General features: G+C 36.3%; 1 protein-coding gene across 1 annotated transcript in view; it reads left to right on the top strand.

Annotated features, from left to right (window-relative positions):
- Window positions 1-24,850, top strand: part of IPO11 (importin 11) — a 228,385-nt gene that overhangs the window by 130,343 nt on the left and 73,192 nt on the right. Inside the window, exons 23-27 of the mRNA XM_072416367.1 lie at window positions 1,525-1,604; window positions 3,751-3,831; window positions 15,056-15,151; window positions 16,103-16,216; window positions 17,994-18,115. Of these exons, the coding sequence (XP_072272468.1) occupies window positions 1,525-1,604; window positions 3,751-3,831; window positions 15,056-15,151; window positions 16,103-16,216; window positions 17,994-18,115 (493 nt within the window). The remainder of the gene's footprint in view (window positions 1-1,524; window positions 1,605-3,750; window positions 3,832-15,055; window positions 15,152-16,102; window positions 16,217-17,993; window positions 18,116-24,850) is intronic.

The following is a 24,850-nucleotide window of genomic DNA, read 5'->3' as shown; positions in this document are numbered from 1 at the left end:
GTTTTTTTTGTATACAGCAAAACACTTTTATGACCTCTTTCAGATTTATTTGCTGCCTTTCCCCCTGTTGGATAGATTCATCTCTCAGTTGATCATTGTGTTACCATTCTGCGCCCCCCAGCCATTGCTCATGGATATGTGTAGTTATGTACACTTGTGACATGGCACATGACTTTATGTGCACTCACACATACTCAACGTACACATACAAGGGTTATGTAGGTCTCACTGGTCCTAGATGCAGATGATCCTTGGTGTGTTACCTGCTTTTCTAACCAGCAATATTCTGCCAGATAGATTTCTGAGATCCTGACCTCAGCTCAACCCTATCCCTCCTTCCTGTTTTCGGCCTGTCCTGATCTTGATATTCAACTGCTGCCTGCTTTGACCTCAGACCTCCTTGATTTCAGTTCTTGTGTGCCGCCTGCCCTGACCTGAGACTGCCTTAACCTTGATCCTTGACAGCCACCTCCCCCGACATGGGTGTGTCTGACTTCATGCCCAACTACCCGCTATCCCTACATCAAAGCTGCCGGATCCTGCTCGTCCCTGCTGGAGAGAACCTGGGGGCCGTGACTTGGTGACATCCCTGCAGCAAAATAACCTGGTGGTTATTAGGGTTAGCCGCTCATTGCACCAAGACCAGGAGTCACTTATTAGACTCTGTGTCCCAGGTCATCCAGCATCACCTACCAGAGGGCAAAGACAAAACAGGAAGCAACAGCAATCCCACACTTTTACAGTTGTCACCACAACCAAAGAAATATTGGCCTTACTTTACAGTGTCACTCACAGAAATAAGTGAAAATTTCCCCGGCACATGACTACGAAAAAGGATGTTTTCCATTCTGTGCTCTACCAAAAAAATAAAACACATATACATTTAAACCTAACCATATCCTTTAACCACCCCGGCGATCTAATTATGTCTGGGTATTTATGTCAAAAGCAGTAAATTGTTTTGCGTGGAAATTTGTTGTTTAATATTTTAGGCCTGTAATTCTTATGAATAACTCCCGGGTATGATAAAGTTTCAAACACAAATCATAAATTATAATATTTATAAATAATTTTATATTAAAAATTATAAATAAAATAAACTTTTTTTAAAAATTACATTTTTTTAATTTGTCCAAACATAGGTACAATATTAAATATTAAATCCAACAGTTTATTCTATTATTTGGATTTATAACTTTTATCACAATGTATTCTGCTTTTAAATTTCCCGCCAAGCCACACCTCCCCAGTGCACCAACACTTCACATTGATCACACTGGGGATGTGATGCAGAAAGCCATCTGGGGATCTCCAAGGACGCCGCTGGATCAATGGGAGAAGGTAAGATTGTTTTTTTCCTACCCCGAGTGTGGCTCCAGATTACCACTTTTGATATGTAAAATTCACCCCGAGCCACACTCAGGAATACCGCCATGGTTGTTAAATAATCGAAAAAGTATGAATCATTTGTAGCATTCAAGTACCCCAAAATGGCTTCTAAATCTCCAAATCTTTTTTTTTCAGAATTAAGCTCTGAAAACCTCAGAATTTGCTTCAAGATCATCAACGCTTACATTTTCTCCATGTCCTCGGAATTCTTGAAGGTACGCTTTCTGTATTTTGACCTTGCTTGTTTACTCGCTTTATATACATTATGGTTTTCCTACGAGTTATTATAACAATTTTAATAAAGGCTCATTTTGTTACGGGGGTAAAAACTGAAGGCACATAAACTTAAAATGACACCTGACCACAGCAGAAAATAATAGAGGGCACAGGTGAGCATTGAAAACAGGACTTCCATATATTTTTCAAATTATTTTCGAAATACACATCACTCTTCACTGTTTTACTGTGATTGATGACTGGGTATTTTTCTTCAATTGACATTTGTACAATTCTGCGTGTTTGGCAGAAGGGCCAATCCAGAATGAGCAATTATTTTGCAGGATATTGCTTATGAATTGAAAAAGAATTATAAGTGTCTGTTTCTTTATAGCCTACACAAGCTTTGCCATGTGAAACCATGTTTAATACTATCATTAGTTCTTATACCATTTTGCACTTTGCCGTGTTAGGCCATTACAGGAAAACATATTGCAATATAAAACAGATGACAACTAATAAATGAGAATTCTAAGGCACTGAATGCTGTAAAGTGAATCTGAAATGGTGACAGTTTTGCCATTTTTTTCTGCTTGCATTAAACATCACATGTAAACCATACTTTTTTGGTTTTATTTGAAAAGAAAACTGTATCAATGCGTATGTAGAGAATTTTGATGTTCCATTTTAACATTTAGGCTCCGTCTCCATAGGCAATACATGGGGCACTTGACAAGCATGTTTGACATCTGCAATGCTCCACCAAACAACAGGCCTGATTTATTAAAGCTCCCCAAGGCAGGAGAGAATATGCTTTCATCAGTGAAGCTGGGTGATCCAGCAAACCTGGAATGGGTCAAATAGCAAACGACTTTTAGGAAATCCATTCCAGGTTTGCTGGATCACCCAGCTTCCCTGATCAGAGTGTATTCTCTCCAACAACCGTGTTGTATCAATGTATCTTAGGACCATAGGAAACAAGTAACCGAACAAGTGGCGACATCACCCAACCAAAGGGAGCTACTTCCCCTAATGGATGTGATTGTGATTCCTCAGAGGGGTGACTCTAATGGCATGAATTTATTTTGATGCTGCGTGAGAGTAAGCATGGCATGTATCTTATTCCTTATATTATTTGCTTCTGTAATGAAGTAATTTGCCAATTTTTTTCCACTGGTTTTAATATTTTCAGGTCGATGTCCTAAACATACCTGAACATAGGATTTTCTATCCCGGAACTAGAAAAAAAGTCAGTTGTTGAAGCTTTAGATTTAATTGTTCCTTGATTTCCAAGTGGATTCTGGAGATACACAAACTTTCTTAAATTTACTTCTTTCAGAAAACATCACAGTTTTGATACCTGGATAATCCAATTCAGCTTCCCATCTGTTTTATTGCAATAGTATTTCTCATAGTTTCAGGTAGAGAAAAATAGATTTTTTTTTAGCACTTTATAGGTATAAGTTATATACATACATTTATTAAATAGTACACTGAAAGAATGCATTTACTCCAGTATAAAAAAACCTTATCTCTAGGCATGACCAAGTTTTAATTTTTAAAGTCCTTTTCTCTTTGGGAAGACTTTGATTTTAGCATACAGCAGACAACTCATAAATGACAGAGGAAGTCCTTAACACTTATTTGTCTACAGAGCTCTCATCTAGATAAATTAATCGAGCCACAGTTCTCTATATGTATGGAACTATCTACTTTTTCAATCCTAGTTGGAAATAATTGTTTTTATATCAGATAGTTTTGCACTACGTAATGTGTATCATTTCAAAGTCTGTGTTCAGGGTATTCTTCTGAATGTCATTTGCTAAAGGTTTTTACAGACTGTTGCATTACTATGATTGTGCTTCAGTAGAAGTCCTATTACTTCCTACTTGAGGAAGATGATTAATACCGACTTTTTGTTCTATAAGCTTACATAAAGGGTTTAATAATTCTCACCCAAAATACTGGACTTCTTGTTTCTACTGATTCTTATCTGCCATATAAGCCCTTTTCTTTATTTCTCTAATGAGCAAGGTTTTAATTAAAAGTAATGATGTTTTCTACCTGTAATCTAATTCAGTGATTGTTGATCAGTGTGTTAAGAAGTTAGATACAATAGAACTTTATCATGTTTTTCATTTGCAGATGTATGCAGCTGGTCTCTGTCAATCTTTTCTAGAACTTTTGAAGGACATAACTGTTGAAGGTCAAGTTCAAGTACTAAAGGTATGGACACAATAAAACAAAATAAATAAAAGGGCTTTAGGTTTGTAACATTAAAGCCAAGGACCTATATTAGGGGCAATTGTAATCCTGGTTTTGCATTACCTTTTTGGCATTACAGCTTTAGTAATCAAAGTGTAGAAGTCAAACTCCATAGCTTTGTTGTTTTGTTTTATATGAAGGGCTTTTTTTTCTTGTTAATCAAGGGTCATTGATGCAGAGGCATTCAAGGACATGTAATGTGGTCCACTGCATTCAAGCTGCATGTACAGACTTGACTTGAAGTGAAGTTCAATGCTGATTGACCTATCCATCTTTTACATACATTTGCCCATTTATTTTGTTTGTTTTTTTACTGTAATTTTATCTATTACTGTAATAAGCAGAGATACACCACTTTCTACAGGTAGCTTTTACAAGCTGGGAAGTTTGTGTTTTAATTAATGATTAAGGACTGGGCAGTATCTATCCAAACATAAAATAGGAAAGTTAATTTAAAGATCAGAAGAAATTCCAACAAGTGTTCTGTGGTCTTTTTACTGAATTCTAAGGCATACTGTATAAATAAATGACTTCTGATCAAACAATTGGATTTAATTTACTGTGGAACACACAATCGGTAGCTGTACTCCGTAAAGCTGAAAAGTATATTGACTCTATTATTAACTATGGAAACAAAGGAATTTTGGCAGGAACAATCTTCCTACAATCTTGCAACAAATAAGTTAAGATTTGTTTTCAACACGGTTCAATTATTTTTGCAGTGATTTTCTGTGATTTTGCTGTCTTCTTAAAGCAACACTATTAATAAATTAAAAAAAAAACACAGCTTGTAAAACAAAGTACATTATATTTCTTTATGTCGCTACTTGCTCTACTGATCTCTGGTACCCAGAGAATCTTCTTTATTCGACACACTTCCTAGAATGATCTCTTTTTTTTCCCATCAGCACCAGTTTTTTGACAGAAGGCAGTATTGACATAAGGGCTATCGAAAGGAATTATAGTGCTTGGCAAGGTACCAGGTATAAAACACTCCTGGAAGTGTGCATGATAAAGAAGTATCTCTGGGCACCAGGAGAGAGCGAGGGTTGTTGCCATGGGTTGTGGTAACATTAAGTACAATGATTTCCTTTTTACAGCAGCATCTGATTATTAGTTAGCAATGGTTGCTTTTGGGAATTTATATATTTGGCAACACAGAACTTTTTCTTACCTGTTTATTGGTTACCATGAAATTTCCTAAACCTTGCTCTACTTGGAAATCATCTGCTTCTAAAGTATACTCATAAATTTCTGAATGTAAAAACAGACAGAGGCACATCACATTTTTATTTCTGCATGATGTTGACATCTGTTTTGTCCTTTATTATAAACTGATTGATTTTGATTTATGATTTAGTAGGGGTAAACTTTTGTAAAGAACAGTATGGATCTCTGATGCTGTTACACAATTAGAATGTGGAGGTTGAAAATGATGTTTACAGCAGAAGAATGTTTACAGTTGAAGAATGTTTACAGCATCTTGTTGAATCTATGCACACAATTATTTAGGAAATGATTCAATTTATGGTTTATCTTTTTTGTTAAATCAATTTGATATAATCAGAAATGCATTTCAATTATACTGTAAGCCTGTTACCTCACATGTACACTAGAAGCCACCCTTTTTTTGTAGGAACAATTTTCTTGCTCAGACATCTATGTGGCCTTAGGGTGAAGTAACACAAGCAGGTCTGTACAAAGGTACTGGTTGAGGTGGGGCAGAAGGCTATCACTAAGGTCCTTGACGACAATTTTTACAATGAGAGGAATGGGAGGAAAACACTGGCCTCTCCTAACCTTTATTCCCCATTACGTGATTGTGTTATGATTGCCCATACCAGAGTCATGGATCTCTGATGATTGATTGATTGTCTTCAACATTAAACATTGAACCTTGAGTTCTAGTGCCTTTTGAATTTATGTTTTTTATCAGTCGAGGGCAAGGGGCAACAACCCTATCCTAAAGAAACCCTCACCCCTATCCTAAAGAAACCCTCACTGGACCCCTCCCTACCCTCCAACTACCGCCCTATCTCCCTTCTCCCATATATCTCCAAACTCTTTGAACGCCTTGTCTACAAAAGACTCACCCATTACCTGAACACCAACTCTCTCCTTGACCCCCTCCAGTCTGGTTTTAGAGCTGCCCACTCCACTGAAACAGCCCTTACTAAAGTGGCCAATGACTGTCATTTGCAATCCCTATTTAATGTACAGCGCTGCGTAATATGTTGGCGCTATATAAATCCTGTTTAATAATAATAATAATAATAATAAATAACTCACATACCCAACAAAACAGCAAGCACTTTCAGGTAGAAGCATGTTGCTTTGTTTGAGAGCTTCAAGCTCTGCTTTTATCTGGCACCTATGTGTGTTTCAGATAAAGTAGCCCCTGCTGACCGCTGTAAATTCTCCTTCTGAACTCTACATGAGAACTCCAATTTGCGCTGCTGTCCAACAGCTGTGGTGGATCTTTCCCAATCCTTACATCACTGCAGAATACAGTAGTGTGATAAAGATTAGCGAATGGAGCCACAGCAGCCAGGAGTGTACTTGTTATTTGTCACAACCAAAAGTGTCCAAAAGCAGTGCTCATAACTCTACAAGAAGGCAATAGTTTAACATTTCCACCATCAGATAGGCAGGGACTTGCTTCTTCTCTTAAGGCAGTTTAGAATAACCACTGTTGCATATATATATAAAAATATAAATAATGGTTGAACACTGCTATATGGGGCAGTAAACACTTGTTTCGCTTCTGGATGACAGCTTCAAATATCCAGATATTTAGCTCGGGACAATTAAGGCAAAAGCCACCAAGCAATAAAGAAACCATGTCACTGTGTTTTTGAAAAGCCATTTATGATGAACAGAATGATTACCTTTGAGTGATTTCTGTGAAACTCGGTGAAAAAGGTGAATAAAGGAGAAATTTCAGGACTATTGTTGCTGGTCCCAGGGGTGGTCATCAGCAACAATCACTCTGAAAGTATAATGCTGTGTGTGTAGTGGTTGGGTCATTGAGCACCTCAAGGTAATGCCTGGACATTTTCAGGTCTCTGCTATATATTATCTAATGTCATTGTTCATATGTCCAATGTAAACTCAGAACAAGTGTTAGCGGGTGAGATTCCCCTGGGTGCAAAGAACAATTCTTTAGAAAAACATTGGCAATTGTTCCGCATTTTATTCTCAAGGCCATTAGAAGTAGCCCAGAGGCCTAAAAAAAAGCATATTTTGAGATAAAAGAACAGTTTGAAATTATTTAATAAAATATTCCAAACAGTGTGAATGCAGTAAACATGGCAATTTATCTGAGTTATGATTTCAGCAATGGCTAGTAGATAAACTAATATATACTGATTTTCAACTGGTTTCTGTGGGTTACTATGTTTATTTATTCAGGAAGTAAAACCTGCACATATGAGACAATATGGCTACCGATATGTACACAGTTTTAAACTGTACACAGAAACAAGGCTTTTTTATACTCATTAACATTTTTCTATATTTTTCATGAGGAGAGATAGAGAGCACAGTGACAGAGAGATTTACTCTTCCGTTATTGATTTTGCCTTTCACAGATTGGCAGAACTGTTTGTAGCCATTATTGTAAACATACCTTGTGTAGCCATGATATCTATAGATATTTATTTTAAATAGAAGTAGATTTTTCCTTTAAACAGAGTAGAAGTAGATCAACCAACAGGCAGAACAAAAATATGGAAGGATTAATGGAAAAGCAGATAAAAAAAACTCCCTGGCTGAAAAAAGTTCATATTACAGCTCTTTCAAATCCGGCAACTTGAATGGGTCTGTGTGCTTATATCTCTTGCCAAGAATATTATCATAAAAGCTGTATTTTGTATTTTTTTAAATGTGTCCTATAAAATAAAGTATGAAAGTATTTTCTCTCCTTTTGATGTACTTAAGTAGCTTCCAAAATCAAAGACATTTCCGATACTTCAAAGATTGTGACCATTTTTGTACAACCAGCATTCCTTACTGGGGCTCAGCTAAACACAATATTTAATACTCATAAAGTACTTTTAGCTCTCTGTAACCTAGTTTCATTAGTTTCTCAAGTGCCACCTAAGGAAGATCCCATCAGTCAACCCCCATGACAGCCCCGTACAGTTTAGCAATGTCAATGCTGCAGATGGTCTGTTACTTACATATGCAGATGAAGACTTTGTGACCTTGAACACTTGAAGATTATAAACTTTCATGGTTGTAAAATGTCATCTTCAATGAATATGCAGATTTGAGTTTTCAAAATTCTAGGTATGGCGATTTCTGTCTTTCATACATGTTTTAGTGTCCACTTTGCCCAGATTTATAGTGATACCTTGATGCATTATGTATCTCTAAAGTCTTTCAAATTTATGCTTTTTTACTCCTTAAAATAAAAGCTAATAATGTGTGTGTGATAAATACTTAATAAGAATTCTGCGAGAACAAGTGGAAAATAACAATGCTGTTCTATGACAAAAGAGAGGATGCAATGAAGCCCTTGCAACCGTTTGTATGCATCATTGCTCTTAGAAGTGATAGTAAAAGGAATAGTAAAGATCCCATTTAATAGGGAGCAAGAGAACAGTAATACATGACCTGATATGGAAAGCTGATTTCAGGGTACTTTAACTTAAAGTTATTTTATGTGTAAAATTACTGTATGTACTGTAAGGTGGAGAATTCTTCTGTGTGGAGTATCTACATTTGTGTGCCTTGACTTCTGCTTTAAATTACTTTCTCATTTTAGCAGTTTACTGATTTTAGTGGCTTCTGCAATAAGTGGAGTGTAACATCAGGGGCCGAAACAGCAGGAGCTGTAATCTTTCCTTGCTAGTAATATATAGGAACATAATTGTGAAACAATTGGAAATTGTAACTAGGACAATGAGAAGGCTGCAAGGTAAAGAGATTGCATCATGTGTTATATATTGCAGGGTGAGTACATCTCTGGAGTTGAGTATGTTGGCAATAAAACCTTCTGTTAGAGAAAAGTTGTGTAAAAATGTCATAGTGGCAAAAAAAAAAAAATTGTGAATGTTATTCATGACTTCTTCATTTCAATGGAACTTGTAGATTTTGTGTACGAGTTCCTTACTTGGTATGGTCATGGGCAAAATGATCATTGTACTTGTTTTTTCTATTTGGATTAATCTGAAATATTGCATACGTATATTTCTTTGTTGTAAGCAGTGTGTTGTTCATCTCTGTCCTGTCATAGAAGACAGACGGAGCTTGTAAGATCATTTATTGGCACTGTAAAATTTTCTCGAGTCAAACTCATACACATTTGTTTACATGGCTGTAATCTGTGCAGTAATAAAAGCTACTTTCGGTAGCTTTATTTGACGCAATAGCGGGTGTCATTTCAAATTGTTGACCAGGTGGTTCAGTGTTCATTTTTCATTCACAGTGAATTACGCTTATACACATTGTGAATGAAAACAAGCACAACAATAATTAGTATAAGCATAATTCATTGTGAATGAAAAATGAACACCGAACTACCCAGAGAACAATTTAGGTCTTTTTACTCCGTGATAAGCATGCTGCATGTTTCATTTGCAGTTTCTGAAGAATCTTTTGCATTCCATTGACTTTGTTCTTTTGTCAAACAATGGACGTAAACCACTAACCACCACCATCACTGCATATATAGCCAGTAGGGAGATTTACCATTGGCTTATATAGCTATATATAGCTGTTATTCAGAGGGAGCTAAACAATACCATTTAGAGGCACAATTAGAAATGTAGGCAGTTTTTTTGGGAGTGCCTATCCCTATCTCCAGACTGGTATACTGTAAACTTGTAGATGCTCAGTAGCCTGCATAGTCTGTTTTTTGCATTATGTTATGCATTCTGATTACTTACCTAACTTGTCCAAAGGGTAAAGCATTCTTCCAACTTCTGATAGCATCCAGCAGCGACCTGGTTCAGCATCACCTAAAGCTCTTACCTTTAAGTCTCTGGCTACCAGTCACACTGGTATAGATTCAAGTGCTTAGGGAAATTTATTCTAAACCTGATACCCCCAAGGAGTTCATGGCTTTTCTTTACATTTTATTATATGCTAACAGTCAAGATCATTCAGTCCAGTTCCTCTAAACCTAAAATTTCATAGATCTATCCCTGCAAGATTTAATCTTGCAACATGGACTCCAAACATCTCTGCACTTAAAGGCCTTTACATGACATTATGTGAGGGCTTTGTTAAGAGTATGGACTGACAACTACCAGAGGAGATCACCATCCCACCAGCCACAGGACCCATAGAGAAAAAATTGTGTGTATTTACAAAAAAGTTTTTAGTATTTGCAACACAAGTATGTAGTTGTGAATAAATATATATACGTAGGGCCCAGTGTCCGATAGAACACCTATGGCGAGATCTAAAAACAGCAGTTGGGGGAAGGAACCCTTCAATTATGAGAGACCTGGAGCAGCTTACAAAGAAAGAGTGGTCCAGACTTGCAGTAAGAGAGATCTAAAAGACTCATTGATTGTTACAGAAAGCAATTATCATCTGTTATTTCTTCCAAAGGGTGTGCTATCAAGTATGAAGTTGAGGGTGACAATAATTTTGTCCAGGCCATTTTTGACATTTTGTAGGGAATGTCTCAGATTTTTTTTCTCTGCTTTTTGTGTTCTTCCAGTGCCAATAAATTAAAAAAACATGAAAATACCAAAGCATTTGTAATTGCAACAATTTTCTGGTAGAAGTGGTGCATTTTTGGCCATGATTGTATATTTATATATATAATGTTCTATGTTTATTCTTTATATATTCAATGATTAAGCCATATTTTCCTTTTTTTCCTGTTTATGTTATTTCACCAAGTCCTGTAGAACAAGTTACTTATTTTCCACTTGTTTTTGCAGAATTCATATTAAGCAGTTATCAGTTGACAGGCTTTCTGAAACATATTAAATTTGCTATACTTTACTTATCATAGATGGCAAATGATTAAAGGTGCATTTGCTCTTTTTCAAGGTCACAATTGACCTGTTTCATAAAAACACACAGTGCCATCTGTCTTGCCATTTTCAGTAGACTAAAAAAGCTATATAGTGTGCCCTTAAAGCTGAAGTTTAATTTACTATTATTTCGCCTTCCTTGGTTCCTCCTTTCCCTCTGATTCATATTCATATGAAATTACAAAACAGATTCTTTCCATTTTCATTTTTTTTACCTGATTTGAGATCCAGCTATATCCTCATTAGGTTCTGCAACGCAATACAAGCAGATCATTGCAGGTGGGAAGGAATGACTCCAAAGAATGTAGTAATTGAATGGAGTTGACTATGGACAATTCAGCTCGGCAGGAAAGGGCTAGATAAGGGAACCTCTTAGCCCAGAAAATACGGCGAGTTTGACTGTGCAGTGAAATCACAGTAAGCAATTTCAGTGCTGAAAAGGAGCCCATACAACAATTCAGGATGTGGTGCAAAGGCCAGGAAACTGTTTGGTACATAATTATTTGTAGAAGAACTTCAACACTCACTGTTGCAGAGCTGCAGGCACTGGTGCTATCAAACACCTTCAGGTCTAATAGTGTACACATACACTGCATATAGTGGTTTCACCTGCTCCTGGAACTCTGCAAGACAGTATAGATTGCCTATTGGGTTGGTTTTTATTACGCTTTTACAGAGGTTGACTGGTTCAAATTTTTCCACTTGGTCTCTGGATAGCATTAAACTGATCACATTGTATAACAACACTTTTTGAAGAAAAGAAAGAAAAAGGAAAAACCCTGTACAATTGTTTATTGTGACTTATGCTTTTGCTTCTGTAACTAACATGTAACCTTTTAATTAAATGAAATTCTGTGTGTGGTCACATTCTTCCTTAAATTACCATAGCTAATATGGTCAAAGGCAGACAATACCATAGACCTCCTCCAACTGGCTCTTATCTTCTTAATAGCGTTATGTAACAGAACCGTTTAGTTTAGCAATATTAAAACTACTGTGCTGTGTTTTTCTATGCTTCTTTAATAAATTTAGGTTTACCCATATTGCACTGTGTGTTTTCCGTCGTTCATAGCGCTATCACAGCATTTCTTGGGAAAGAACATCTGTTCTTAGCAATACAGTTTGCAAATCATCTACTTTACCGCTATCATTGTAGATGCAGCCTAGGGAAGAAAACACAGATGTTTTGTGGGCTTTGAAAGAGAAGATTATAAGAATCCAAGCAATCGCTTGCTAAATATATATTGTAAGGGATTGATAATTCTCATTGTTTTTTGCATCACTTGTTACTTGTCTTTTGTTCTAACTGTAATTGTTCTTTTCAAAATGTGATATTAGTCACGTTTCTCCTCTGTACCTCTGTCTATAGTAGATATTCCAGAATAGATTCCAAAAACATGCAGTTAGGTTAAATGGCATCCCCAAAATTAACCCTAGACTGCATTAAAGACATGACTATGGTATGGACATTACATTGTGAGCTCCTTTGAGGGACAGCTAGCGACATGCCTATGGACTTTGTACAGCTCTGCGTAACATGTTGGCGCTATATAAACTGTGTAGCAATGAACACTCTATTTGTGGTGGACAGATATGCTGTCTCTGATACCACCACCCACTCTTTAACACCTGCCTAAATGTTTGTAGTTATTCTGAACTGTGAGCTTAGGTCTGCTTTAAACCTGTAGTTAGTGTAAAAAGGTAACCTACATGCCCACATGAAACACATCCACTTATTTATATTCCCTTGGTCAGCACACCAGTGACTCTGAAATGATAGCCACTTTAGAGATGTTTTGTAGGTAGTTAAATGATTTTGGGTAAAACTCATGTACTTGTTACATAAAGTTTGTCACATCAATCCAAAGTTACCTGATATCTCCCAGAGTGGAACATGTGTAGTGTTGTGGGAGATGTAGGATATAACTTGCTGTACATAACATATTTAAACATCCAACCATTCCCTTTTTGAAGGTTTTATTATCACTGTATGTCTGATGGACATTTAACTGTGGCACTGCCATGCCACGGTAGCTTTTATTGGCACTGTACATGCACTAGGAAGCTTTTATTGACACTGCACATGCTTGGGGACTTATTATTCTTTATGGCAGAAAATCCATCAGTACTTTATATGCATGGAAAGGTTTGATGATTGCAGACCACCCACCCATCATTCATATTTATACCACACATGCGTAAGGAATGGCCATGGCCATCAATTATAGAAAAATGAGTGAAAAGGTTCAAGGCAGTTGAAGCTGCTTATGCCCACATACTGATATTGACATCAATATGGTGGAGATTTTTTGCACACACATGGTAGATCAGTTGCTGCCATATTAATTGTAGTTTTTCTTTTCTTTTGCATTATTTTCTCCATTCACTCTGTTTACAGAAAACAACTATTTTCTTCTGCCTTCTTTCTCCTGTGGGCTTGTGCAGAACCAAATTATTTTATTGTTATTGTTTTCAAACATGAATAAACTCAATTTGTTAACCGCATAAGCTGTTGGATGCACTTAAATTGAATTTTTTTGTCCAAAGGAATTCCTATAAATCTATCATATGGATGGTTTTCTCAGTTCTTTAAGTTAAACTTTTTTGTGTGTGAACCTGAACATATTATTCTGAGCAAAGCTATGTGGCTGCTTAAGGTTTATCGACAGTTAGTTGGTAAATGCAGAAGGTTGTTTTATTTATTATTCGTGTGATGTTTTACGCTATTCACTGGCCAGAAAAATGAAAGTGCTGTTTTCCAATGAATATTCCGTTAGTGGCTACTGTAAGAAGCTTTGGCGGTATATTTTTTAAGAAAATTTTTACAAGCTGGTGATTTGGCTTAGTTACTCCCCAATAAATTAAGTGTTTGGGCTGCTTTGGAAGAGACCGAAAAAGTTAAGTAGAAAAGATGTTTACAGCACTTTATATATATTACAGCATTTATATATATATATATATATATATATATATATATATATATATATATATATATATATGTGGGTCTGTGTCTTCTACTACTAAAGGTAAGTACGGTACAACAAGCAGCATGATGGAGCTGTTTAGGATATCCTGGTCTTTTCTCAAAGTACCTTGTAACTTGAGAAGGAGTGCGGATGCTGAAAATCGTCACTACATTATACCACTTGTTGCCCTGTCCTTTGTATATAAGTATGAATATATACATATAGGTCCCTGTATCTATGTCTTACTTTCATTTTTGGAGTTTTATTCAAACTGCAGAATGCACTGGGGAGGTTTTGTGTTACTTGTACAATGCTCTGTCCATGTGCACTTTTCCTTTTGTGCTATCAGCTAGAGCTAAGTGGTGTCCGTTGTTTCTTAGTCAGAAATTGTCCCATGGCATATTAAAATTCTCTCCAAGGGATTGCCCTCCCACATGCTGCACTTGCGAACCTTGAAGTTTTACTTCATAGTTTATAAAAAAAACCTCTAAAACAGAATTGTCCTTGTTTTTAAATTTAGAATAGTTGAGTTGCCATTGAGGAAAAAGGGGGATATCTGATAGCATTAAAAAGATGCAGTCTACCTTTATTGCCCCACTTTGAAAGATTAAAATGTAGCCAAAATAACATTAACATAAGTAATTTGTTTTTGCTTGTATTACATTATGCAGATATATTATGTTATATGGTTTATAGTATCATCCTCACAGCTTCTACTTTTTAGCTGAGGTTCCCTGGTATTTTGGAGCAAATTATATGATGTAAGGCATGACAGGCAAGGACCCAAAGAGTAAAGAGACAGGCAAGGATCAGGAGAGGCAGGGAACAGGCCTGAATCAAGTGAAGTAGGGGAAATGAGAAGGTTTAGGAGAGCCATGGGATGGACATGGACTGAGAAAGGTATGTGACATGGCATATATTTGGAGAGACAATGGACAAGCAAAGAATGATAAAGGAGTGGAAAAAGGTAAGTCTTGAGAGAGACATGGTAAAAGGCAAGAATTTGAATAAGCAGGGGATAGGCAAGGATTAGAAAAGGTAGAGGCATGTGATAAAGAATTTAGGCAGGCAATGAATGCTAAAGCCCTAAGTGCATGTCAATGGATTTCTTGATCATGAATAAAAATAATTAAAATATAGTAAAATGCTATGCTAACCACATAAAACATATGTATACACATAAAATATTTAGCATTTGCATAATTTTTTGGATTTTTCCTTCAGGTGGTTGAGAATATTCTAATGGTGAACCCTGACGTTGGCCCACAGATGTTTCATGCCCTTTTGCCTCCAGTCTTTAGGGGTATTCTTGAGGGAGAGGTAAATATCCTATGCCTGTTCTAATAGCTTATTTGTTTTCTGACATCTCCTTCCCTCTGTTCACTTGCTGTATAAGAATATTTCTTTCTAGAGCCCTCTCATACAATGTAATTTATATAGGAAGGAAAAAGTATATATCCTCTAAATATTTCATGGCTGAGCTACATAGCATTGTGTAACTATGTGTGATTGCAGCTAGTGCGTACCTTGGATGTTACAGTGAGCCCATTGTTTTAATCAATTACAAGTTTTCACTGATTAATCAAGGGTTTTAGTAGCAGACTAAACGACCTAAGCATGCACAGTAATGTTCAGATTCCTGTGTACTTCCTGTGCATATAAACCAATTATCAAGAACCAAGAAATATTTTAATTTTTTAAGTTTTGTGTAAAGTGTGGAAAAATTAGAACTTCTATTCAATTTTTAATGCTGGTTTGTCCTAGTTTGGAAAAGGTTTTCTTTATAATGTCCCAGAAAACTGTAAGTTCTGTTCCTTTCTCACTCTGTCCAATACTATGAAACAGAAAATGTATTGTTTAATCCGAAGCTGGGATTTGTGTGCTGACTTTTGATGCATGTTTGTTTGCTCTCTCATTAAATAACAGTGGTACTAAAATTAAATTAATGTTCAGTCAGGCATGCAAAAGAGGAGTTCCTGAGCTACAGTTTTTGCAACCAGTCATGGCACAACATGAGAGTTACAGTTTTTCAATGTTTGCATACAGAGAGGCTGCATAGGCTTGGGAATCAATGATTGATGATTGTTTTAAGAGCTGTAGGCTCATCTTTATGAACCCTAAAGGCTTTTAGTCAAACCACTATTGCATAGCGTGTAAAAAATAAATTATATAAATATATGTTATTGGTGTGACATTTCCTGGCTGAAATCTTATTCTGTTCGTTATATTTGCTCTTGACTTCTACATATGTTCAAAATCTTTGCCTTACAGAGGTATCCAGTTGTTATGTCTACATACCTTGGAGTTCTTGGCCGGGTCCTTCTACAAAACAAGAACTGCTTTTTTACCCTCTTAAATCAAATGTCATTGGAATGCAGCCAGGAGGTCAGTATTAGTATATAGTATTGTCACCAGAAGAATACCAATGGGCTTTAATGCCACATACAGACTATGTATTCCATATTCTTGTTATATCAATGTACAGTGATTTGTAGAAGGTGATTTATCCTATGTAACTCCAAACAATGCCTATGTAAGATGTAGCCCTACACGCATATAAAGCTGTTTCCTTTTATATACATTGTATAGTGTTTTTCTACACTTCATCTTGAATTTGAGGGAGTTGTATACCACATGTAAAGAATATTGAAAACACAGTTGATCAGTTCTCCTTAGAGTAAAATATCGCTCTGTGTACTAAACCACAGGGTGCACACTAGGCTTTATCAGAAGTTTCCATCATTCTATTAGTTCACTACTACTCTTTTATTTTGGAAACACAGGAGTTTTTATGGGGTTTGGGTGCTGGCCAAGTGCTTCTATTACGTTCTGCAAAAGAATATTGCCCATCTTGTACAACTTAAAAATATTTGTATTTTATGATAAAAGGTTCATTAAATATATAAAGGCTACATGTCTTTTTTTGTTACTAGTCTTTAATCTGTCCAACATAACCCCTTTGTAAAATAAACTTGCCTTGGAAAGTAAATACAACAGTGAAGGTTGTTAGGAGGCATTCACCAATGTTTTATTGTACTATTACAAAAGCCACCACCCTATCATGTCCTTCTGGAGTCATCTACAGAAAGGACCCAAACATTTGATATAGAGTAAAACAAGCACCACTCCCACCCTACATTGCAGTGCTTAGTGTCTTGACAGCCTATCACCAGTGCAAAACCTTGTCTCATGAAAGGTGGCTTATCTTTCCTTGTGAAAATATGGACTGACTTTTTAGTACAGAATGTTTGATAAGCTAAATTGGTAAATGGAGAAACAAGCTCTGTAAATGTAGATGCTGCACCTAAGGGTATTTACCAACCTCCTACATGCATCACTTTGCTTTGCGGGACAATGTCACAGGTTCATTGGAAGCTGTAAGTACTTGAAATGATTTCCTAGAAAATGCTGATGAAACCTAAACACTGGAGAGTAATTGACTTATAGTCAGTAAAGTCAGTGAAAAAATGTTAGCCTAAACCCAACACAGCACAAAGCTGTATTTTATTTGTCAAGAGGTTCCCAATTGGACAGAATAAACCTACCTTTGAAGTTGATTACCCCCTTTAAACATTCACTATTTTAATGATACAAGCCGGACTGAATAGACAATCACATAGAAGTGACTTCTATCTATATAAATAGAAAGAAGTGACTTTCTATTTATTTTAAAGATGCTTTTGTGTTCTGTTAAATTCCCCGACCATCCACCCTCACACAGCTTGTACCTTACAGCTATGCTAATGTTAAAAAGAACAGAACATATAATTGCTGCACAATTCTCCAGTAATGTCCAGGTAATGAGGTTAGAGATTCAGGTTTACATGACAAATAATAAGGTCTAGGTTTTTCATTTGCTCTGTAGGAGAAGCGCAGTAGGTGCAGTGTAGCATTCAGCGAAATGAGTTCTCATCCACTAATTACAAAAGAGAAGAGTCTCTGAGCTGTGTTAAAACACACTTGTCCCCGTTTTATAAGGAGCTACTGCAATAATAATTATACATTCACAGCATTCATCACATTCTAGGCTGATCAGTTAAAACTGTTTGTTCAGCTAGTTTATTGTACAAGTGACCCAGGAGACAGGAGAGATTATCATTGCAGTCCAGGGTGAGTTTTGTTGAACGCTCAGTGTTTGTTTTTTTTTTCATTTAATCTGTAGCCTAATCAAGTACTTGGGAACATGTTTGAAATGTGGGTGGATCGAATGGATAATATTACACAGCCTGAAAGAAGAAAACTTTCTGCACTTGCTGTTATTTCTCTGCTGCCTTCAACTGACAGGTAAATAAATATATATATAATTTCTCCTAACACTGCTAAATATGAAGGGGTAAGGACATCCATCCCTAAATCTCCAACATACTGGCCTTTTCATGGTAGAGGTGGTTTCCTGTGAGTTAAAAGTGTCCCCACGGTGTTCTGCTCATTGGTTTGTAGCCATGATGAAAGTTGGGTGCTTCCTTTAGGGATATGATTAATTGTAACACGCATTTTTAATATTGTATACTAAAAAAGGAGAAAATAAGGGACTACCTGTAAATTGTGAAATACTTTATGGTCTGAACAAGACTAAAGGTTCTGCTGCTTTGTAAAGAAAGATAAGGAATAAAATGTAATGCCATCTTCACAAATAGTGCTTGCTATTTTGCTTTTTAAAGACAGGACTCCGGGCACATAAACATTTATGTAAATATATTTGCCAATTTCGAAAAGAAAATAAATTCACATTGTGTGCAACAAAGGATTTTGCACACTCTGATATTGCCTGTACAATAGCAATAACATCATCACTGGGCTGTATATAGCCTGTGCAGAGAGCAGAGCTGTGAGAGGGATGCAGCAGGACTTTACACTACTATCTATTTGAGGAGAAAGAAACAGTGACTGCTCTGTATGCCTCTTCTCCTTCTACCGTTAGGTACAAACACAAAATGTTCAAGGCCTCCAGAGTCCAGAAGGATGGAAGGGGGTAGAGAATCCAGACCCCAGGCTTGGGGTCTGATTTATTAAAGCTCTCCAAGGCTGGAGAGAATACACTTTCACCAGTGAAGCTAGGTGATCAAGCAGACCTCGAATGGATTTCTTTAATGTCATTTGATAGCAAATGCTTTGAATCCTTGACCAGATGCATCCCAGGTTTGTTGGATCACCCAGCTTCACTGGTGAAAGTGTATTCTCTCCAGCCTTGGAGAGCTTTAATAAATCGGGGCCTCTCCCCTATTCTGATTCTTTAAAGATGTCAATAGGGAGCAGGTATGCTTTATGGCAAAAAGGTGCAGTGTCTGGGGTGTTGGGGGCTCCCATTGTCTGGTGGTTAATGTCTTTGGTGCAGCAGTCTAGTGGTAGGAGTGCTGAGTGGCAGGTTATTGCTGGATGAAAGAAAAGTGCAGTATCTGGCGTGTTATGGTGCAATGTAAAGGGTGCTAGGGTGTAGTGTCACAGAGGTTTAGATTCAGGGATCTGAATGGGTCAGTGTTAGGACTTACAGAGGCATTACAGAGAGATGCAATGTCAGACTGTAGAGTGCCAGGGGTACTGGGTTCTTCATATGCCTAAATACTAACATTTTTCTTCAAGGAGACAACTCCATCTGATATGGTGTTGGCTGCTTAGTCCACATCAACCAATGGTCTAAGATAAGAGTGCAATAGAGCTTTAGGTAGGATGGAGAGAGGAGGCCATTAGAAACAAGTTATTTTAAAGCATGACCTATTCAGACCTATTTGTTGGTAATGTGCTGTTTACTAAAATACTAACATATGGCTCTGTTCAAGATGTTACAATATCAAATATTTAGAATAGATCTCCAATGGACAAGTACAGTAGGTGCCAACAGACTTGCACTGCAGCACACCACAACACACATTCTTCATACACAGTTTTACTGTATTTAAAAAGTGACATTTTTTTTCCGCTTGTATTGGCCTTTTCTTGATTAAATAGCTGCCTAGATTCAACAAACATTATCCAGTATGTATTTGCAAGCTGCAGTGGACAAGCTTGGTGTGAATGAGGCCTTCAAATTTTGGTTTGCACTACTGGGGTCTTAATATTTTGATTTGCACTATTGTAATTATGATATGTCGACTATGAATCCTTCCAAGGGGCGTCCCAAAATGCAGAAGTATGTTCTTCCTATACATTTTAACTAACTTCTAGCTTACTATTTCTCAACTGTAATAATATGCATTTGAGATCTTGGAAATATGTTTCAAACCTCTTTTGAACATAATAAATACCTGCAAGTGTTACACTAACACATTATTTAGCTTGCATGCACTTGCATGAAAAATATTTTTTGATCCTTGCTCCACTTTCCATTGCTATCGGGCACATTTTATTAGATTGGGGTGCATCACTTTTAATTACAAAAACTGGAGGCTAGGAAGCAGATTCATTTTTTTTTTAGTGCAGTGGCTAGAATGGTTTATGAGAATGGTTTTCTAGTTCTTTCAAATACTTGTAGACTTGATTCCCGTAGACTTGAAATCTGTATGTCTGCTCATTTCATTTTCCAAGTAGCTGCTGTGAAAATGAAGACTGTATTCCATGATTAAGCTCAATAATGGTCACTTTATTTTAGCAGTGATTGCCCTCGTTATTTCAAACTGTAGTTCATTTTCCTCTTAGCTGTTTGCAGTCATGTCTAAAATGTGCTAATGTTATCAGCCATTTTCTTAGAATAAATTAAACAGAACGTTATATCGGTCTCACTGAGTCTGTACAATGTGCCCTATTTTTCTAAACCACCAACAGAAGTTATAAGAATAATGTAATAAGTATATAATATTTTATACACACACACTAACTATTCCCCCCAGAAATTAGTTTAAGCTGGGTGGTATAAAGTTGTAGACTGGTAGTGGCCACTGTATTGTGACCCAGCTTTTCAATAACCTCCAGAAAAAGCCGGATGACTTTTTAAAATGTCAGGTGGTGGAAAATATATATATACTGATATATATCTAATTTACAACTTTAAGGCATAGCCTAAACCAGCATCTGAATAGCTCGAAGGAAGTATACCCCCCCCCCCCCCCATTCTCTATTTCCGTGGTTAAAGAAATAATATTCCAAATTTATCCCCAGACTGTCAAAATTAATTTAGCTACATGTGGATGTGTTTTTTTTTCTTTGCATATGAATGTTTATTCAACAGTTTATCTAAGGAGTGAAGGGCAAGGGGCCAAACCTTTTTTCCACTTTTTGACATAGAGTAGGGAATAGCTAAACCCCAGTCAGATATTTTCTGCTAATTTTATTGGAGACATTATTTCAGTTCTTTAAACACATCATGAATTGGAAAATTGGAAAGTGAGTAAAAAGCTCTACCAGCAGTTGTCACTGGAGCAAATATCCCATTAAAAGATTTCCACCCCCCATTTCCTATTTCTATTGCCCTCACTTTATTAAATAGGAGGGGTCAATCTCCCCCAACAAAAAGACAACTGGCATGATGTTGAATTATTTAATTTTATTACATGTATGTTAATAAGGTAATAATGTCAGATGCCAGATACCAAGGCAGATGTTTTAAAACAAAGTATGTTGTACTACTGTTCTAGGCTTGGCTTGCTGAATACAATGTCCAGCATGCTTTGCAAACTATATGTATCTGAATGTAGTAACTTGTAATAACTGTTTGTTACATACAATCATTTGTGCATAAACATCTGAATCTTAATATGCATCCTGTGTTAAATAAATGTGCAATGAATTCCAGCCTTAGGGTAATGTTCCATAAGGATGTACAAATTTGATCTTTGTCTATAACATTGTCAACTTGCTTTCTATGAATGAATAGAAAATGCCACATTTCAAAGTAATTCATTGATTTGTTATTATGTTTAGAAGAGCTCTTTGAAAGTGCTTGGAACCCTTGTACAGATGTTGCCTGTTGGTCTCTTAAAGCTTTCCTGGAATGTCCAATCATAAATACTCAGGGAAAGCTGAGCATCCTCTAGAAAGGATTATATCCCCCACTTGTATTGTAGAGTATGGGTTATTACCAATGGAACACAAGTAAACCAAAGGAGGAGGCTCAGCTGGCCTTCTTTTAGCACAATCCTCTCAGAGAACAAAAGGTACAAGTAGAAAACAGATGGTGAGAAAATTGTGCTGGTAATGCTTTTGTAGACTGTGAAGGTAATGGTATCTCTAGCATGGGGGAACTACATTTCCAGATGTACATCCAGTTTTTACTTTTGGCACTGGGACAAATCTTTATTTATACTTGAGTATATATAGGTAATTTATAATTGTATACCTACCTATCCACAATGCTTGAGTGGTTCCCATTATGTGGCCCCAGGGCATCTCATAGCCACTGCTGCAAACTAACCACCCCCCTGCTTCTCATGTGCATGCACATAACAATTATATTTATTTACATGGAAAGACTGCACTGGAGCTCCTAAAAGACAGTCTCTTCAAAAAAATTAATAGTATTTATTATTTTTTTTGCAATTTCACATATTATAAACCATTTAACTTTTGGTACAGCTTTTAACATTTGGCTTAAACCCCAAAGATTAACATTTCCAAATCTTTAAAAGTTGTGCAGTGGCTATAACTCTTTGACCCTCCGATAAATGGAAAGCAATCACCACAAGACTTTCTACAACATGTATTTTAAAACGTAAATGTCTAATAATCACCACCCTGGAGAGGAAAAATCTCACTTAAAGTATTAAAATGGAGCAATCTTGGTAAAATATTCAGCTGTTTTACAGTCCTTTTTAATTCAAAGCAAAAAAAAGGCCTATTGATCAAAAAAAAGTTCAAACACAGATTGTCAATAGGAGCTGTGTATTTTCTATTGTGTCTAATTTCAAGCAATTTACAATAATTGCCGGCTTTGTGTGTGCCATTGCCACTTAAAAAACATTTTTGAATATATTAATTCATTTATGTTTTCCTGCACTATTCTGAGGCTGATCAATGCATGTATTCTTATGAATTTGGGGCACATTTTCAGTCCTGCATTAATCCACCTAGATGGCAACTCTTGGCTTGTTAATATTCATAGTGTGAATTATATTAGCTTTAATCTAATAGATGCTGGCGAGTACAAACAAGAATCAGGTGGCCTGGCAAGATTAATATTGATGTGGCAATTGCAGGCATGCTATATGCACCTGTTCCAGACCAATATGTTTTTAGCCATTATTATATTATGCAAGCCAAGTAAAGAGTCTTATAGCTATGAGATGATAAGTTTTGCGTCTGGGGACATGTAATATAAATCTAGTAAATGCAATGTTAAAATGCTTCCAAAGAAAACTCCGCTGGAGGGTTCAACCTGTCTGGGATCTATCCATCACGAACATCAGAAAAAAGTCTATATGATGTTTAACTGGACCTGGAGAATATTTTATGCTATGAACAAAAAAAAGCCAGTGGAGTTTTGCATTGTGCCTGGACTTTCAATATTTACATTTCCACTACAGTTGTGTATCTCCAATAAATATGGCAGCTATTTAGACATACATTGGGATTTTAAATCCTCTTTACAATCTATTTTAGGTTTACCAACAAATAGTAGTGCCTTCCTACTACATTCAATTTATATCCAATCAAGGAGGTCTCCCAATGGGAACACCTAAGAAAGTAGGATTTCTCATCACTTTGAGATGTTTTCTCACCTTGTTCTGTGTTACAATAATAGAACTTAATGGGAAATCTCTCCAGTGGGGACAGCAGTAAAAGCACTGCAAAAAGAGAGAAAAGTACTAGCCTTACATTTACTATTCTGAATCAGACGATTGTTTGTTAGAAAAGATTGTATTTTTCACACATAAGTGGCATAAAGTGATGGTTAAACAAAAAAAAAAAAAAAAAAAAAGGAAGATAAACTGTCCTAGTGGAAAATCCAACAGCTGTAAAAATGGCATTGCTCTCTCACTGCTGCCTATTACTTGTTTTTTGTCTGGCACTGTAAAGCTTAGATAAGTTTGCCAACAGTAGGATCTTTCAGTTAAAGATTTCAACTCCTTATCAGATGTTTCTGCAAAACTTCCATTGGCCACAATAATAACAAAAATGTTCCCCCTCCTTTCTGTTGATGAATAATCATTGGCTATTCTGCAAAGCTATGCGTTTGAATGCAGTAATCGCTTTTCTCCGTGAGCCTGAAATCTTTCTTTATGCCAGATCCAGTTGTAAAATAATGGCCTCTAATATTAGTTCCTACCCACATAGTAGAGTGGAAGACCAGACCATCAACTCTCACAGGTCCATGGGTTAAAGTAAGCATTACTGTGTACTAGCCTTTCTCTTTGCAATAACATGCAATGAATTCTTCATCAGTGGGAAGGGAGAATATCTATTATTTTTATTGTGGCCAAAATAAAGGTTTAGGAAACATCTGAATTAAAAGTATGCATTCAAAATGAGGATGGCATAGGATGAATTTACTGCATGCATATACCCTTATACTATAGTGATTAACCTGACTTCAAAACAACCAATTACATTGCAGATATGTGTGTCCCTAATTGTTTGCACAATTCTTTATTCAGTCTTGTTTTTCTTTATAAGCCATCTTGTGTTCTATTGCTTACGAACCTTTGTTACATTTGTCTTGTGGATCAGTTTTCTCCTAGCATAAAACAAGCACACCTTCTTAAATCGTAATTTGCATTATTTAATGTTGTTCATCTACAATTTGCACTGTAGAAGGGAAAATATTTGATAAGCTGTTGTTAAGGAGTGCTCTCTCTGCATTGCTGAGTGCAGCAACAATGTATTCCTAAATCTTCCTATAATGTTCACATCAAGAAATTCATTTGCTCAGCTTGATACTTACACTATAATTTACTGATTGATTCTCTGTGAGCTACAGTCAATAAATACTTACTGCATTGTTCAAAATACATTTCTTACCACAATATCTCAAAGGAATGAACATGAAGCTGTGTTTTTAAGATAGCTGAAAGTAAAATATAGGACGGCGGAATGGTAACTAAAGATAAAATCACTTAATACACTAAAGTAAGTGTAATTGTAAACATTCTA

Source organism: Pyxicephalus adspersus, chromosome 6 (genome assembly GCF_032062135.1).
Source record: "Pyxicephalus adspersus chromosome 6, UCB_Pads_2.0, whole genome shotgun sequence".
Classification (NCBI taxonomy): domain Eukaryota; kingdom Metazoa; phylum Chordata; class Amphibia; order Anura; family Pyxicephalidae; genus Pyxicephalus; species Pyxicephalus adspersus.
This window is presented reverse-complemented; position numbering and strand designations above follow the sequence as displayed.